The sequence below is a fragment of the Sciurus carolinensis genome, chromosome 2 (genome assembly GCF_902686445.1).
Source record: "Sciurus carolinensis chromosome 2, mSciCar1.2, whole genome shotgun sequence".
Taxonomy (NCBI): Eukaryota; Metazoa; Chordata; class Mammalia; order Rodentia; family Sciuridae; genus Sciurus; species Sciurus carolinensis.
In genome coordinates, this window is record NC_062214.1 from 173,646,585 (window position 1) to 173,662,806 (window position 16,222).

Here is a 16,222-nt window from a genome sequence, read left to right on the forward strand (position 1 = left end):
ATGCTTGCCATTTCTTAAAAGGGGGTAGGGGGCAGGCACAGTAGCACACACCTGTAATCCTAGTGACTCAGGAGGCGGAGGCAGGAGGATTGCAAGTTTAAAGCCAGTCTCAACAGCTTCGTGAGGCCCTGTCTCAAAATAAAAAATAAAAAGGGCTGGGGGTGTGGCTCAGTGGTTAAGCACCCCTGGGTTCAATCCTTGGTACCAAAATTAAGAAGGTGGGGTAGGGGATGTCCTTCCCACAACTGGTTCTTCTCCAGCCATCAGGCCAACATGCCCTTTAGGGTTGGGTGAATAAAACCCCAGGGAAGTCAGAGCCGAGGGGCCTTGCGGAGGTCTTAGTCCCACCAGCCATGAGGAAGGCTGCCTGCCAGTTGGAGTAGAGTCCAGTCTCTTTTTCTGCCTTGGTGACTTCTGGCAGATGCTTCTTTGCCGAGTGGCAGTTTTCCCACTTGCAGGTGGAGGCCCCCAGACCCAGCCTGCACAGGTGTTTGGAGGCTAGTGAGAAGTGGGGGTGATGTGTTTATTAAAGATGCGCCTCAGGTCTGAAGGTGAACGGATGACCCGAGGTCCCAGAGCAGGGCGTGGCCATGGTGAGGACCAGGCTTCTGGCCACAGCCCTGCTGGGCTTTGTGTGTGCTGGGGTTGTAAATCAGCAGCCCACGGGCTGGGGCGGCCCCCTGAAGTGTTCTGTTTGACTCATGTAATATTTCTTTCAATTTGGAATTCATTGCCAACTTTAAAAATTGGGAGATTTTTAGGCCCGGCGCCATCTCGCCTTCCTCTTTCGCTAATGGTTCGTTACTTGCTTGGCTCCTGGAGGTGACCTGAGTTTGTAATCACAGTCTTGACTGATCATTTGTCTTAATTTTTTTTCTGAAAGCCCTGCACACTCTTGCCTGGAGCAGCTGAGGTCCGGACCTCAGCCATCTAAGGGGGAAGGCCAGGCCAGAGGAGTTTGAAGAGACTTGGTGGCTGACAGTTTCCAACAACTCGGCCCCAGGGAGGTGCTGGGGGAGAGGGCCCTCCCAACCTCTGTGGGCAGCAGAGGGTCAGCAAGGGTATTGGACAATGGCCCCTGGGGTTTCCTCATTCCTCCCTACTGGTCTGGCCTGGCCTGGCCAAGATCCCACCCCTGGACTGTCCTACTTTGTGGAGGGGGCAGGCAGGAGGGAGGGACCGCAGCCCCTGGCTCAGCGGAGCCTGTTTATATGGGGGAATGTCTGGTATGTTTGGCATTTGGGTGTTTACTTCCCAGGGTGCTTATGGGTCCCTGGTGTTGAAATGTGGCTTCTGCGTGTGGGGGTGGGGGTGCTCTTGTGGGCCTAGCTGGCAGCTCTGGCCTGGGCTAGCTTGGAGGTTGCAGGGTTGTCCCACCCTGCTCCTCCCTCTCCCCAGGTCCCCTTTCTGTGCCACCTGCTGTCAGGAGGGAGGCGGAGTGTGCTGCTGTGCACAGTCACTGTCTCCCAGGCTCACGGGATGCACAGGAAAGCGGCCCTCTGCGGACCCCTTCTTCCTGTGTTTCAGGCTCTGGGCTGGCACATAGGCCTCATGAGGACCCTGGGCAGCAGGGCTCAATGCCTGCCTTTTACAAGTGAGGAGTGGAGGCTCCGGGACACCCAGCGACTTGTCCAGGAGCCCATAGCCATTCTGTAGCACAGTTTCTGGAGATCTGAGTCCTTGAAGATACCCAAAGCCCATGCCGTCAACCCTGATGCCCTGGCCTGCTGTTCTCAGTGTGAGATGAGTCGCTTTATCCCTCCGCCGCTGCAGTTAGTGCTGGTTTGTGTCTCTCTCTACCTTTCCTTGCTGCAGGTTTTATTGCTCTTTTCCCTCGTTGCCTTGTCCGCATGAGAGTTTCTGTGTTTCCGGTGCTGTGGGTGGAATGGGTCACTTCTCTTTTCTCAGTCCGTCTCTCGGTGCATCTTGCAAGATCTCATTTTGAAAAAGCCTGTGACATGTCAGAATTTAAATCCACGTCTGGGCTACTGTTGCCACCGTGGCAAAGCTGTGTGGCCTGCAGAAGGGAGCTGAGGAACCTGCCACTCTGAGGGTGGGCGGGAGCCTCTCCTTGAACCAGGTGGCGGGCATGGTACACATTGGTGTTTGTTGTGCAATGGACCTTTTTTTTTTTTTTTTTTTTTTTTTAATTTAAGAAAACCCAACAAGGGATAAGCAAAAAATGATCATTGCCCTTAGAGTTGGAAGCTTCTGCTACTGATTTATGTTCCCATGGTAAGGATGTAACTGAAAAAGTCAGGGACTTTGTCACATGTGTGGGGAATACCACTTGCCTTTTGAAAAGTAGGAGCACCCAGGCCCTGTGGCCAAAGGCCTGGATTGGAACCCTGTGGTGTGATTGGCCATCCCAGCAGCCTTGATATCCCCAGTTCCCTCACCTGTAAAGTAGGTGGGATAATAGAACTGTCCTCGATTGTCTACTAAGGTGGAGAAGCCCATACTGTGCCACCATGCATGACCTGTAGTAGAGATATTTATGTAATTAGATGAACTAATGTTCTCGGGGGAGAGTGACAAGTGGCAGGCAAATGCAGATGTGGAAAAAGTAGATGCAATTAGTGGAAAGCACCTAGATGGAAATAAACAGGGGGATGATGGTGGGCTAACTTCAGATTGGGTGGTCAGCAAAGTCTTCAACAAGAAGCACTCAACAGAGAGGACAGCAAGTGCAGGGCCCAGGGACAGGAAAGAACTTGGCATTTTGAGGAAGAGGCCCTGTTGGAGTTAAGGGGTAGAGAAGGGAGGGTCAGAGAGGCAGGCAGGCCAGGTCTCCTCAGCCCTGTGGGTCCTGCAGAGCAGCCTAGAGCCTATTCCACCTGTGATGGAAACTGCTGGAGAGTTTTAAGCAGAGGAGCCAACTTACATTTTAGCAAGGGAGAGGGCGTAGGTCCGTTGGCCTGGTCGAGGGCCCAGGGTCGAGGGCTGGGCCCAGGGTATAGGCAGCAGGACTGGAGAGGTGCGGGTGGGAGGCTTAGAGATGCAACCTGCCGGATGAGCCGCGGGAGGAAAGGGATTAAGGATGACTCGCGGTTTGCTTCTGGGTGAATGACCAGGTCGGTGGTGGTAGTGATTACTGAAATGAAGAAAGTGTTTGTGGAGAGAAACTCCAGCAGCACTTAACGGCCTCCTGAGCCAACCTCTAGGTGCACACAAGTCACCTGGGAATTGTTTGGCACACAGACGCCAATTCAGGAGGTCTGGGGGGGTTTGAGAGTGGCACGTCTAACCCGGCGCTCTGGTGGGGCTGATACCTGGCTGTCTGGGGCCACGCTTGGAGTCATGGAGTGCTGGAGCACTCCACAGGGATTGAGCTGGCAAGAAATCAGTCAGAACCAGCTGCAGGGATGACCCTGATCCCTGTGTGTGTTTCTCTTGCCTGCCAGTCCTGACTGGGGCTAGTACCGTGGTGGGCTCGTGGGGGTCACATGGATATTCTCCCTTGCCTGTCAGCTCCATTCCTGTTCTACCGTGCTGTGCGCCCCAGGTGGCCTAGTGCAATGGACCACATTACCCAGCATCCCTTGCACTCTGGCTTTGGGTTGGGCTTGGCCACTGGGAGGTAGCAGCAGGGAATCAGGGGTTTTCATTCCTCCTGTTTCTCCCTACTGGGTACCCACTGTTTGCTTTTTATGGCTGCTGTTTAAGGTTCTTACTTCATCCAGGCCCTTATCCAGCAATTGGTTCTACATTGCTCCTGAGTAGTATTCCTCCTGTAATCACTGGGGACCATCTTCTACTCTCCATTATCATCCCCTGTCTTCACAAGAGTACAACCCTGGTGTCCCAGATGTCATTCTGCAAGTGGCAGAAACCTTCTCAACTCACTTGGGGACTGTCAGGCACAATGGCACACACCTATAATGCCTACTATTTGGGAAGTTGAGGCAGGAGGATTGCAAGTTCAAGGCCAGTCTTGGCACCTTAGCAAGACCCTATCTCAAAATGAAATAAAAATAAAAAAGCTGGTGATGTAGCATAGTGGTAAAGCTCTGGGTTCAATCCCAGTACACACAAACACACACACATACACACACACACCACTATCACCACCACCACCACCAATAACAGACTCTCACTTTCACTCCAGGCCAAAGGAGGAAATTTCAGGATAAATTCAGGGGTGCGAATCATGAACCCCAAGGATAGGGAGCGTGTTCAGGCCTCACAAGGAGTGGGATGGAGAGGACCAAGATAGTTTCTTCCTGTGTGTGTCTTTGCCTGTCTGCTGCTTTTGCCTCTGCCCATGTGTCTGTGGTTCTCTCTGCCACTCTGCCTCTCTCCACCCATCTTTGTCTCTGCCTGGAGCTTTTGCAGGGCCAGAATGAGCAAGTGAAGGACCCAGGCACGATAGTGAAGGAGACACGAACTCTCAGGTGCTGACCCTGCACTTTCATGAGTGGGAGGGAGGGGCGTCCTCCCCCGTGTGTGCCGGGGGCCCTTTGCTTGCTGGCCCTGGTCTGGCCCCTGCTTGCTCTCCTGCTCTCTGTTTTCTTGTCTCTCTGACTCCCTCCTGTAGCTCAGTTTCTCTCTGGTCTCTGTTTATCTTTTTCTTTAGCAGCCTGATCTTTCTGCTTCTGGCCCCATGGCCAAAGCTGGTGGCCCCAGATGTCTCCCAGTCCAGCACTTAGTACCTTAGTGAAAGTACTGAATACAGCCCAGCTTAGTAGGTCGGTGACCTTGTCCAGTCAACTGTGGACAGGGTCTGGGGCTTCCCTGCCCTTCATCAGGGACTTGAGAACAGAGCCTCTGAGGAGGGGAGGGCTAGGGAAGGGCTGACAGATACAAGTGCCCTCTTGGCCTGGGTCCCCGGTCTCTTCCTCCAGTGCAAGGTGTGGCTCAGGGGCTCCCCTGACTGCCAGCAGTCTGCTTTGCCCTCGGGCCCTCCTGGGAGTTTGGGGAAAACAAAGCCAGAAGTGAGTTTAAGAACAGGGAAGACATGCTCCGCGGTTCTTTAAACGCCCTGAGTGAACATCAGGCTGCCCCTTGTCACACACCGGGGTTCTCCCAGCTGTGTCTGGAGAGCATCGTCACCTCCCGTTTGGATTTCTGCTCTGAGATGTCTGCGCTGTGTGTGGTGCCAACACCGCGGTCTCTCCCCCACTCCGACCAAATGCTTTAGAGAATTCAGGAAGGCTCAGGAAGGAGGCAGAAGCCTTCACTCTGGAGATGCAAGAAGAGCCTGAAAGAGGGTCGGAGGAGGGCCCAGGCGGTCCCATTTGGGGTCACAGATGGCGCAGGCACCTGTGAGAGGATTCTGAGGTGCTGTGGGGCCCCTGCAGATCCCACTTTATATCTGGGGGCTTCGACAACGGTTTTCTACATCTCCCCGGGGCAATTCTTAAACAGCAGCAGGAGGGTTTAGGGAAAACATGGCCCCAGCTTGATGGGGAAGGGGTGGCAGGGGACTCTGGGGCCATGTCTTACCTTACTAGGAAATGTCCCCTGAGTGGGGTATGGGTGCAGGGAAGGCCTGTGGATGAGCGTGGAAGCTGGGGAAGGAGGAAGGGGCTGCCTGCCGGGGCCCAGGCCCTCTGTCCTGGGCTCCCAGAGCACTGGGGACACGTGGAAAGAGGCCATGGAGCTGGGCCCTGAGCCTAAGTACACACTCGCGATTCTTCCTGGGCCTTCCTGGGACTTGTGCAGACCTGCCATGGCCATCAGTGCCCCGTGCCCCTGAGTCTGGACTCTGCTTCTGGGGAAGGCAGGACCCAGTGCTCCAGCTTTACTCACCTCCTACAGACAGACGAGGCCATCGCTGCAGGAAGGCCCCAGGAGCACCGAGGGAAAAGGGAAGCAGATGGATGCTAAGGAGTCCCAGCCCACGGCATCTTTCTTTGGAATCCTTATTCCATTCATTCATCTGAGTGACATTCGTGAAGCTCCTAAGTGCCAGGCTTAGGTCCCTGTGTCCAGACCCACAGGGAAGACAGGTGCCACGTAAACCAGGGGTTGTGATGAGATGCCACAGGCTCTGACAGAGCACAGGAAAGGCAGCTGATTCTACCTGGGGTGTCACAGGAGCCTTTGCAGAGAGGTGACATTCACTATCGAGGGTTGAGTAGGAGTTTACCAGGTAGGATAGAAAGCTCCTCTTAGTGGGGGCCAGGAAGACCTGACTGGCTTGGGGAAGGTGAGACCGAGGCATAGGGCGTGATGGCAGGAGGGGCAGATGTGACTGCAGAGGGCGGGTGGCCCAGCCGGTCTGTTAAGCTTCCTTTCAGCACTGGGCTTTTTTTGCATTTGCTCCTGACTCTGTGCAGCTGAGCCCTGTGCAGGGGTGGGGTGGGAGTCAGGCCTTGGGGGCCAGGGCCGTGTCCGCCGAGGGAAGGCTCGAGGCCCCGTGAGCCCGGCAGTGCCCAGCCTGCACACATCACCTTGACAGTTTGTGGGCAAACCCTCTTGGCCGAGGGGGGATTGCGCTGCCGGCCACTTCCTCCAGTTCCTTCCCTGGGCCTGTCGTCACGGTTACCCGAAGGGTGAGGCTGAGGTTGGGCGGAATCAATTTCGGCCAGGTTTCTATTTTCCCAGATGCGGGTCAGCCAGAGGAGCTGTCACTTCTGGTTCCGTTTCAAAGGAGGCCAAGGGGTTGGGAGGTGCTTGGGTGCGGTGGTGTTGACGAGGCGCCTCTCCAGCAGCTCGCGGGGGTGAGAGTGGGTCAGGAGGATGGCAGAGGTGGTGGGGAAGGAGGAGGAGGGTTGCCCTGCCAGGCTCGGGCCCTGTGTCCTGAGCTCCTAGAGCATGCCGGGAGTGCATGGAGAGAGGCCGCTTATTTTCCTGGCCTGTCGCCCTGTGGGCTGAGACCTTGCTGCAGGCCTTGGGCTGCCAGAGTCACCCCCGCCCCACCCCTGCCCGAGAAGTGAGAGAGTTGGCAAGCCCAGGGCAGTCCGACAGCTTCTCTAGTGGCCTCTGACTCTCAGCTGGCTCCTGCCCAGTGGCCCTGAGTCCTCCGGATTTTCCTAATAGGTAATGGGCAGCAGGAGGCACCATACCAAAGTGCCCTGCGCACACCAGGGGTCAGGAGCAGGAGAGTTGAAGCTGGTGAAATCTGAATTGGAATCCTGGCTTTGTCATTTCCTTGTTGTATGGTCTTTGATAAACTGAGCCGTTGAACCTCAGTATCACTATTTGTAAAATGGGACAATAATAGCAAGTCTTCTAGGACTTGATTGTGAGAATTAAATGATGAGAGTATTTAGCAAAGTAGGCAACAGATGGCAGCTCTGGTTGTCATTGCTAATGAAACTCTAACCACTGCCACTTAGACTCAAAGGCGGAGCTGGTGGGTGGTGGATTTCTGTCTCCCCATCTAATGGGCTCATGCGTGGTGAGTTTCCAACATGTCCTGGGAGAGAAGCAAGCCCAGGGACACAGGAGGCCCCTGGGCTGTGCCCTGGAATCCCCTAGCTCCCTCACAGCCTCACAGAATAAGCAAAGGCAGGGAGAAGGATTTCCCTGGGGCATTTGGGAGACTGTCAGCATAAGGTGAGAGGAGGGATGAAAGAAGACTGGGAGGTGAAAGGGGCGGGGGTGGAATGGGAAACCAGTGTCCATGCCCAAGACACTTTTAGAGGAAGTGTCTGAGAACTACTGGCCCGGATAATCATGCCCACAGGCCTTGGGCCGGGCAAGGAGAACCGGCTGGTCCACCCATCAGGTGCAGTATTGTGAAAGGGCTTCCCGGGGCTCCTGGCCCCCTAACTCTGGCAGAACCAGGTAGCCATCCTTGGGCTGGTGGGACAGCAGGTGCTCCGGGGATGCCCACCCACCCAGAGAGGATCCTCTCAGCAGCCAGTGGACTGAACATGCGTGATTGCTCGGTTGGGAAGGGGGAACTGTCCCTCTGTGTTCGTGTGTCCTGGGCGAGGCTGTGCTCCCAGCTGGTCTCAGTGTCTAATCGGTGGCTGTGTGCCCTCACAGCTAGACGAGGAAGAGGAGCGGAGGAAAAGGCGCCGGGAGAAGAACAAAGTCGCAGCTGCTCGGTGCCGGAACAAGAAGAAGGAGCGCACGGAGTTTCTGCAGCGGGTGAGCCGGCCGCTGGCCAGGGCGGGGGGAGGCCTGTCCGGTCTTTGGAGTGGCTGGTGTTCTCTGCACCAGGAGACATCATCAGATGGTGTGGAATCAATGCCCACACCCCTGTCCTCTCTGCCACCCATCCGATACCCTCTCCCAAAACCCAGAAAACCAAGGCAGCCTGCAGCAGCTTCTGCCCACACGTCCCCTGGAAGCCTAGAGAAGGTAGACCAAGTGCCAATTGACCACATGGCCCAGCACTGGCACTACCAAATTTGGTCCCTTTTGGCCACCACTGTTGTCTAGGGTGGGTGCTCATGAAGCCAGATGATAACGTCCTGCACCCGGGCAGTGGACATAGCCCCTGGGCCAGCCACTTTTGTACAGAGATGAGCACCTTCCCTTAGCTACAGTGGCTCATGCAGCCCTGCATCCCACCTGGTCACCCGTCAGCCCCACTGAAAAATGTCCCCACTCTCCCCCAGTCTTGGCCACTGCCTCTGGGGATCAGAGGTCAGCCCTGTGCAGCCTTTTCCTCCTGGTCTTACCTGCCCTTTCTATGGAATGTGCCAAGCAGGTGTTTTGTTCTCTCCCCTCCCCTGAGTGCTGTCTCTTAGACCTTCCCTGCATCCCTGTAATGACAGATGACAGTGAAGAAACAATCAGAAAGCTGACTAGTCCAGACCAATACCCATCAGTCCCTAATCATGATAACAGTAAATATAATAAATAATAGTTGTAACAATATATAATAATCACATATGGACAGGTGCTGTTCTGCCAATGTATAATAGTTAACAAAAGTTGCTAGCATTTGTAAAGCTGGGCATTGTGCTAAGTGTTGTGTAAAATGTTTCTGATCTCATTTTTTTAAAAAAAAAAATTATTAGTTGTTGATGAACCTTTATTTATTTATTTGTCTGTGGTGCTGAGAATTGAACCCAGTGCCTTGCACATGTTAGGCAAGCGCTCTACCACTGAGCCACAACCCAGCCCCTCTGATTTCATTTTGTTGACTGAATAACCATATGAGGTGAGTGTCTTTTTACAGATGAGGAATCCAAGGTGTAGTGAGGTCAAGTCACTCACCCAGGTCTCTCAGCAACTGGGTGGGATGAGACCCCAGCCTGAGGCTGACCCCAAGCCTTCGCCCTCCACTCTGCTATACTGGCTCTAATTCATCAGTTCATCCATCAGTTCATTTGTTCTTTTGCTCATTTGTTGATTCAACAATTGTTCTTACACATCTGTTACATGTCCAGAGGGCTCTGCCAGGTACACTGGGGGACACACAGGCAGGGGCAGACACGGTCCTGTGGGAGTTGGGATGGCCTTGGTGTTCTCAGACATTGGAGATCTGGGGGGATCCCTTCTCACACTTGCTGCAGGAAGAAAGCTATTCTGAAGTCACACGTGTAGACAGGGCAGGGCCATGTGCAGACCTCCAGGCTGTGAGCACGAGGGCAGAGGAATGAGAGTCCTCGAGCTGGATGCCCCTGTCTGACGGTCAGCAGCACCACATGCCTGAGCCAACACACCAGTGACAGTGTGATACAGTCATTGCCAGACAAACAGCACTCGCTGCCCTTCATTCCAGTGACACTTGCTGAGCACCTACTATGTGCCAGGCTTTTCACAGGTCTCACTGAATCTTTATAACAGTCCAGTGAGATATTAACTATTCGCATTTTAGTGATTGACCTATAGCTCTGAGAGGTCAAGTTACTTGCCCGAAATCACCGATAGCAGGTGGAGGGCATGGACTCATTCTCCCTTTGCCCAACCACCTGTCCATCCAATCAAGGATGAGTGAATGCCGGCCGCTTGTGCTGCACGTGGATGAACAGGCTGCATCTACCCTGGGTGGCAAGCAGGAAATGGGGAACAGTCAGTGTTCTGGGTATCACTGGGGTGGCCCAGTGCATGGGAACTGCAGGGGGCCTGTCCTAGGCTAAGCTAAGGGAAGTCTATGCTTCAACTGTGAGATCAGAGCAGCAGAAGTAATAAGATGCTGGACACGATGTAGGGTTAGCAGGAAGAGCTCGTGCAGAGGCCGGAGGTGTCGTTTACAGATGTGGTTACAGCATCGGAAAGCACGTCTGCATGGCTGCAGGTCTGAGTACTGAGCAGAGGCTGCAGAGGCAGGCAGGCCCAGAACTTGGATTTGTAAAGTGGTCTTATATGCTGGGTTGCCTGGGACAGTCCCGGTTTGTGCCTGTTGTCCTGGCCTAGTGACTAGGATGACGACTTATGGAAAACCATGGCATGATTTCAGGAGGAGAGGGGCAGACCTTTGAAGGATCCTCTGGCTACAGTGTGGGGCACAGGCTGCAGAGCTGAGGTAGTGTCCTCGTTGTCCCAGTGAGAGAAGACGAGGCTGGGAAGGTGATGAGATGAGTGTCGCCTGGGGGTCTAGGTGGGAGAGGTTGGGGCAGCACTGTCTGGGCCCAGGTCCAGCCCCACTCCCCACCCTGTCCTGGTCTTGGAAGCGGAGGTTGAGTGTGAGGTCTAGGCACAAATGTAATGCCTGGGTTGACTGGGCCTCCAAACCCCCCACACCCACACCCTCCCCGGGACGTTCTTACTGCGCCTTGGAGAGTTCCCTGCCTATACCAGCTGAGGCCCTGAACCCTGAGCAGGGGTCAGGTCCACACCCTATAGGCCCCAGGGCCACCCAAATGCCTCTTCTGTGCGCAGCCAGGAGCAGCAGTCCCAGGTGTCTCTCTTCCATACGCTGCGCCCGAGACAGGTTCTCTGGGTCTTGGGAGCAATGCCACCTCATGTTCCCATGGTGCTCTCAGCTCTTTGTAGAACTCTCTTCTTGCTGGTCACAGTGACTCCAGGAGGAGACTAGGAGCCCCATTCCGCTGAGGAGGATCCTGAGGAATTAAAGACTGGCTCAAGGTCACACAGTGGCCGAGCCAGCAGACTGAGAACCAGGGCTTCCTGTGCTGCCTGGTATCCTATTCAGGTTGCCCAGACTCAGAGAAATTAGAAAACACGATCACAGTGGTGGAGCTGGCGAGTAGCAACGTCAGGATTTTCATCGAGACACATCTTTCAGGCTCTGAATGCTACACCTGGCTCCTTCCCAACTCTTACAAAAAGTTAGTGGAACTCTATTTTATGTACCTTTGGGTTATTTTTTGGACTTTTTAAAATATAAAGTCAGAGACTTTAGTGCTGTAAGTCTTTGGGGCCAATCATCACATTTTCTGGGAAGCCACTGAGGCCCAGAAACAGGGAGTGACCTGGCCAAGACACCCAGCCCTTCACCTACCTAACTTTTCTTTCTTCCGACTTTGCCGGCCACAGTGTAGGGGGCGGAACCTTCACTTGCACTGATTCTGTTCTAAACCAACAAATGGTTTCAAATTTTCTAGAGCAATAAATATCTACCAGAAGTCAAAACAGTAAACAACAACAACAAAAATAGAATCATTTTAGTTCCTAATTAACATGAGAAAGTCCTAGCTGGTTCCCATTCGTTCATTAGGAAGACAAATCGGGTAATTGCTGTTACAAAGCCACAAACTACTTCTACAATCATGATTAAAAAGAGATTCTTCTGAACACAACAACTTATAGTTGCACAAGAAATAAATATGTAGCACCAACCAATAATAAAGATAATGAAAGCAAAGGGTGGGTTAGTGACATTGTAACAGCCAGGCAGAGTTCAAGATAGCCGGTGATAGGTTCTCACATTCCAAAACCAACAGACAACTGCATTCCTGTGACAGCTGCATGTGGGAAGTCAATTGCCCCATGCCTCTTTGGTCTCAGGTGACACTGACATCCACATAGAGGGCTGCTTGGACATGTGGCGGTTTTTCACAGGTGCATCAGTGTGCAATATTAATGATTCTGTGTGTTGGACACATCTGCTTGCATGTCAGTTTTGACTTCAAATTCACTGTACCTACAAACCTCTTCCAGGCCCCGCCCACACTCTGCAGAACAGCTCCCCTCCCAGACTCTGCTAGGACCCCTTCCTCAGGCTCACAGTCAGCTCTGCACCCTGTTTCTTCCATTCTCCAAATCCAGACCGTCATCAGTTTTCTTGGAAACATCTTGCTTCTCTTTCTTTTTCATATTATTTTCCCACATGAGTCTAATCCCCAGGGTTATCACCTTTTACAGTGAGATAACCAAGGCTTTGAAAAGTTAAGAAACGTGCTCCAGACTCTGATGCTGAACCCACAGGCTTTCCAGAGCTACAGTCCTACTCTAAACCTGCCTTTCCTGCCTTCTCCACTGTCCAAAAGTGAGCTGTGGGCACGTGGACCACTTGGATCTCCTTCACATATCTTTTTGCTTTCCCACCTCTGTGTCCTTGTTCACTCAGTGATCCTACCTGCAAGTTCTCCCCTACCCTTCTCTACCCACCAGAACCAACTCATCTTTTAAACCAAGGTCACACCCTGCTCATTAATCCTCTTTGAAGGTCTCCTGAGCCCTGGGTGGCTGATGTTTGCCAGTAAATTCTGGGATTAGAAGCTCCACAGAGCCTTTGGATTCTCCAGAACATTCACTGTTCCAGCAGGTCCTCTGGGTGGTGGACTAGCCTGAGTCTTCTAGAGGCAGAAGCTCAGGAAAACTTGAGAATGGAGTAACACCTTGGGCTGGGGGAACTGGAATGTCAGAAGTCCCCAAGGTTACTCATAACAGGTGTCTAAAATTGGCACCAAACTGTCACCTACTACTATGGTTTCCTGTGGGGTCTCTCCTGGTCCCCAAGGTGGATTTCTGTCAGAATTCTGAGAACCATGGACCAGGCCAATTTCTTAGTCATGTCTCAACCTGTCAAACTAAAAACCACCATAACTGGTTTTTAATATTTTTCCCCTAAGCACTTTTTTTTTTTTCCTTCTTTTTTTGAGACTCAGTCTCTGGGTACCTGGTCACGAGGTCTCCTTTCTCAGCTGTCCTGAGTCTCCTGGAGCTCATGCTGCCAGATGAACGTGAGGAACAATCCAGATGGACAGGAATGAGAAAGACAGCCCACCTGGGGTGCATGTGCCCCACTGAGGGCTCCAGAGCCCTTCAAGGGAGGCTGTCCCACTGCCCTCTGCTGGTGGAGGGACAATCAGATTGTCACATCCTCGGTCACACCACAGCCTGCTTCTTGACCGATTCGGTTGCTCAGTCTCTGCCCTGCTGGTGTTTTGGACTGGGTGTTCTCACTGTACATTTCAGCGTGTCTACAGCAGACCTGGCCTCTGCCCGCCCTCCCCCACCTGTGACAACCAAAAATGTCTCCTGACATTGTCACATGTCTCCTGGGAGGCAGAATCACTCCTAGTTGAGAACTATTGACCTTGGCCGGCCCATGAATAAATTTCAGCCCTCAAACTGGTGTTATAAGTGTTTAGACACAGTCCCAGAAAAAAGTCCTTCAACTGCTTTTCTGTCATTCTGTAGGCCCTCCAGGCCCATCATGTGACCCCACTATGAACACATGACCCCCAAAGTCATCAACATCCCTTCCTTTGCTCAGAGCCTCTCCAGCTCAGCTGGAAGTGCCTTGGAAATCTCACTTGTTTAAAACCTCACTCTGTATCCAGTAGGATGCCTGACCATTGCCTCTCTGTGGACAGATGTCTAGATTACGGCAGGTACGGAAGAGACTCTGTGAATAATTATAGACTTACAGTTTAGGAGGACCCACGTGGCCACACCTGGCTCACGGATCCCACAGACCAGAATATCCCCCACTATATATTTATCATACATCAAAGCACTCGCCATTGTACCGCCATCTCTGGCCACCAAAGTCCCCTCTGGGGACCCTCCACGGACCTGCTCTAGATCCTCCTGGTGTCTGTTCTTTGCCCACCTTTTGCTTCCTGTGCAGAAACCCTGTGGCAGAGGAATATGTAGCATATTTGAGCAGTAGCAAAGAGGCCACTGCATAGACGGAGGGAGGAAAGGAGATGGAACACGAGCCAGGCTGGCCCCGGAATGTCACCTGGACTCTTGCCACTGTGACAGAGCCCAGTGTCACAGGTGGGATGGTCACTGCCTGCAGAAAGTAGTTAACCCAGAGGCTCAACCGCCACAGGGAACTAGCAGACCATACCAATGCCATTCCCGGGTGCCCCGCGCCCACCGCAGGCAGAACCCATCCCAGAGCCGGCGCGAAGGCTCACAGTGTGTGTCTGTCTGTGCAGGAGTCCGAGCGGCTGGAGCTCATGAACGCGGAACTGAAGACCCAGATCGAGGAGCTGAAGCAGGAGCGGCAGCAGCTCATCCTCATGCTGAACCGCCACCGCCCCACCTGCATCGTCAGGACCGACAGCGTCAAGACGCCCGAGTCCGAAGGCAACCCGCTGCTGGAGCAGCTGGAGAAGAAGTGACCATGGGCCCGGACGAGGAGGAGGAGGACGAGGAGGAGGAGGAGGAGAGGTGGAGGAGGAGGAGGGGGCTCCCAGGGGCCTTTCCTTGGTGCATGAAAAACTCTACACTGAGGCTCAGCACTGCCGGCCTCGGGCGGGCTCTGTCGTGAAACTCAGATCAGCCACACGAGGGGAAGAGCGGGCTGAAGAAACCCAGAGGGACCAAGCGCTGAGACCAAAGTTGACCTGCGGGTAGGGCGGGCCTGCCTGGGGTCCGGCTGGAAGGAGGCAGGACTGAGGCACCTGGAGCAGAGAGATGCCCGACCGGCAGCCTCGGGCAGGTCTCCAGCTTCTCCACCAATGCAGCCCACCCGAGGGACCCCCGAGCAGCCAGGAAAAGCCACGAGTCGTAACCAAAATGGAGCTGAGGGTGGGACTCAGCATGAACCTGCAGTCGCCTGCCCCCAGCCCTCCCCGACCCTGACGCAGAGATGGAGAGGGGCCGGCTGCGGGCCGAGGCCCCTGCCCGGGAGGTGGCAGCCGGGCGCGCCCTCGCCGGCCTGCTGGAGCTTGCCGTGGGCACTGAGGCGCGGGCGCCCTTCCAAAGCACACACTCACTGAATGTTTACAGACTGGCTGTTCTGGCAGGGCTTTCCACTGCACATGGTTTTTATACTTCCCTTTTTTTTTTTTTTTAATATTTTTTACAAAAAAAAAGATTTTATACAAGCAATATATATATGGATTTCTATAATCACTCGATGTGATACAGTATAAATATGCTATGGGTTGTTTGTTATGGACAGATATCCACCAATTATGGCTGTTGTGTGTAACTCCTAAGTACTGTAGTCTCTGGGTGTCGGGGGTGGCCGGGGCGGGCTGGGGTCCATTTCCCTCCTTGTAAACCCTTCCTAGTGCGCAGTCCTGTATTGCTCAGTAAACATTGCTCTTACTTACCCAGCGCCTCCTGTGGTGTCTGCTGGGGAGCAGGGTGCAAGGCTCAGAAAACGCTCGGAGCTTCTGCCGTTGGCACTTGGTTTCCACCACCGCCCTCCCAGCTGGGTATTAATATACCCATTTTACAGGTGAGGAAGCTGAAGCTGAGAGAAGTTCAAGTAACCCGTAGCTGCCATTCTGAGAGTTCTTATTCCATTCATTTGCTCCACTAACGCTGGCTGGGCAGTACTCTCCAAGGTACTGAGCAGTCCCTGGGGAATGAAACACTGCTCCCTCTTGCCCCCCAGAGCCTAGAGGAACTGGCTCTTCTGGTGCTGGCTCCACAGGCTGTCCCATGTCATCCACATGGCAGCATTGCACGGGACGGCAGCAACTGTCCCTGATTCACAGGGGGGAAGTGAGAAACCCCTGAAGTTAAACCTGCAGCCACGATTTGTTGAAGGCTTTTTTTTATATAATTTTTTTTTGAGTTGTAGATGGACACAATACCTTTATTTTTATTTATTTTGATGCGGTGCTGAGGATCAAATCCAGTGCCTCACACGTGGTAGGCAAGCGCTCTGCCACTGAGCCACAACCCCAGCCCCAGTTGAAGACTTTTAGTGTGACAGGCATATATAGTCTCATTTACTACTCAGGACAGTACAAAATAGGAATTATTCCTCTCATTTTACAAGTGACTTAGCTGAAGCTCTAGATGAGCAAGAGACCTGTCCAAGCACCCAGCTAGCAAGGGACAGAGCTGGTATTTGAACTCTGCCTCTGGAGACCTGTGACTTTCTTCCTGCCGCTGGTTGACCGTGACTGTCCCCATGGTTGAGTTTCTCACCTGGTCAGAACAGGAAGCTTGAAGGCCTCAGTTGTACTTTCCCAGAAGGCTGGATATTGTTTCA

General features: G+C 53.4%; 1 protein-coding gene across 2 annotated transcripts in view; it reads left to right on the forward strand.

Annotated features, from left to right (window-relative positions):
* Positions 1 to 15,332, forward strand: part of Jdp2 (Jun dimerization protein 2) — a 37,645-nt gene extending 22,313 nt beyond the window's left edge. The window contains exons 3-4 of one of the 2 annotated variants that reach the window (XM_047541540.1): positions 7,939 to 8,043; positions 14,205 to 15,329. In XM_047541540.1, the coding sequence (XP_047397496.1) occupies positions 7,939 to 8,043; positions 14,205 to 14,390 (291 nt within the window). In that variant the 3' untranslated portion in view covers positions 14,391 to 15,329. Of the gene's footprint in view, positions 1 to 7,938; positions 8,044 to 14,204 lie in introns of both variants that reach the window. The other variant, XM_047541541.1, reaches the window with a different exon arrangement.
* Positions 15,333 to 16,222: the final 890 nt, after the last annotated feature.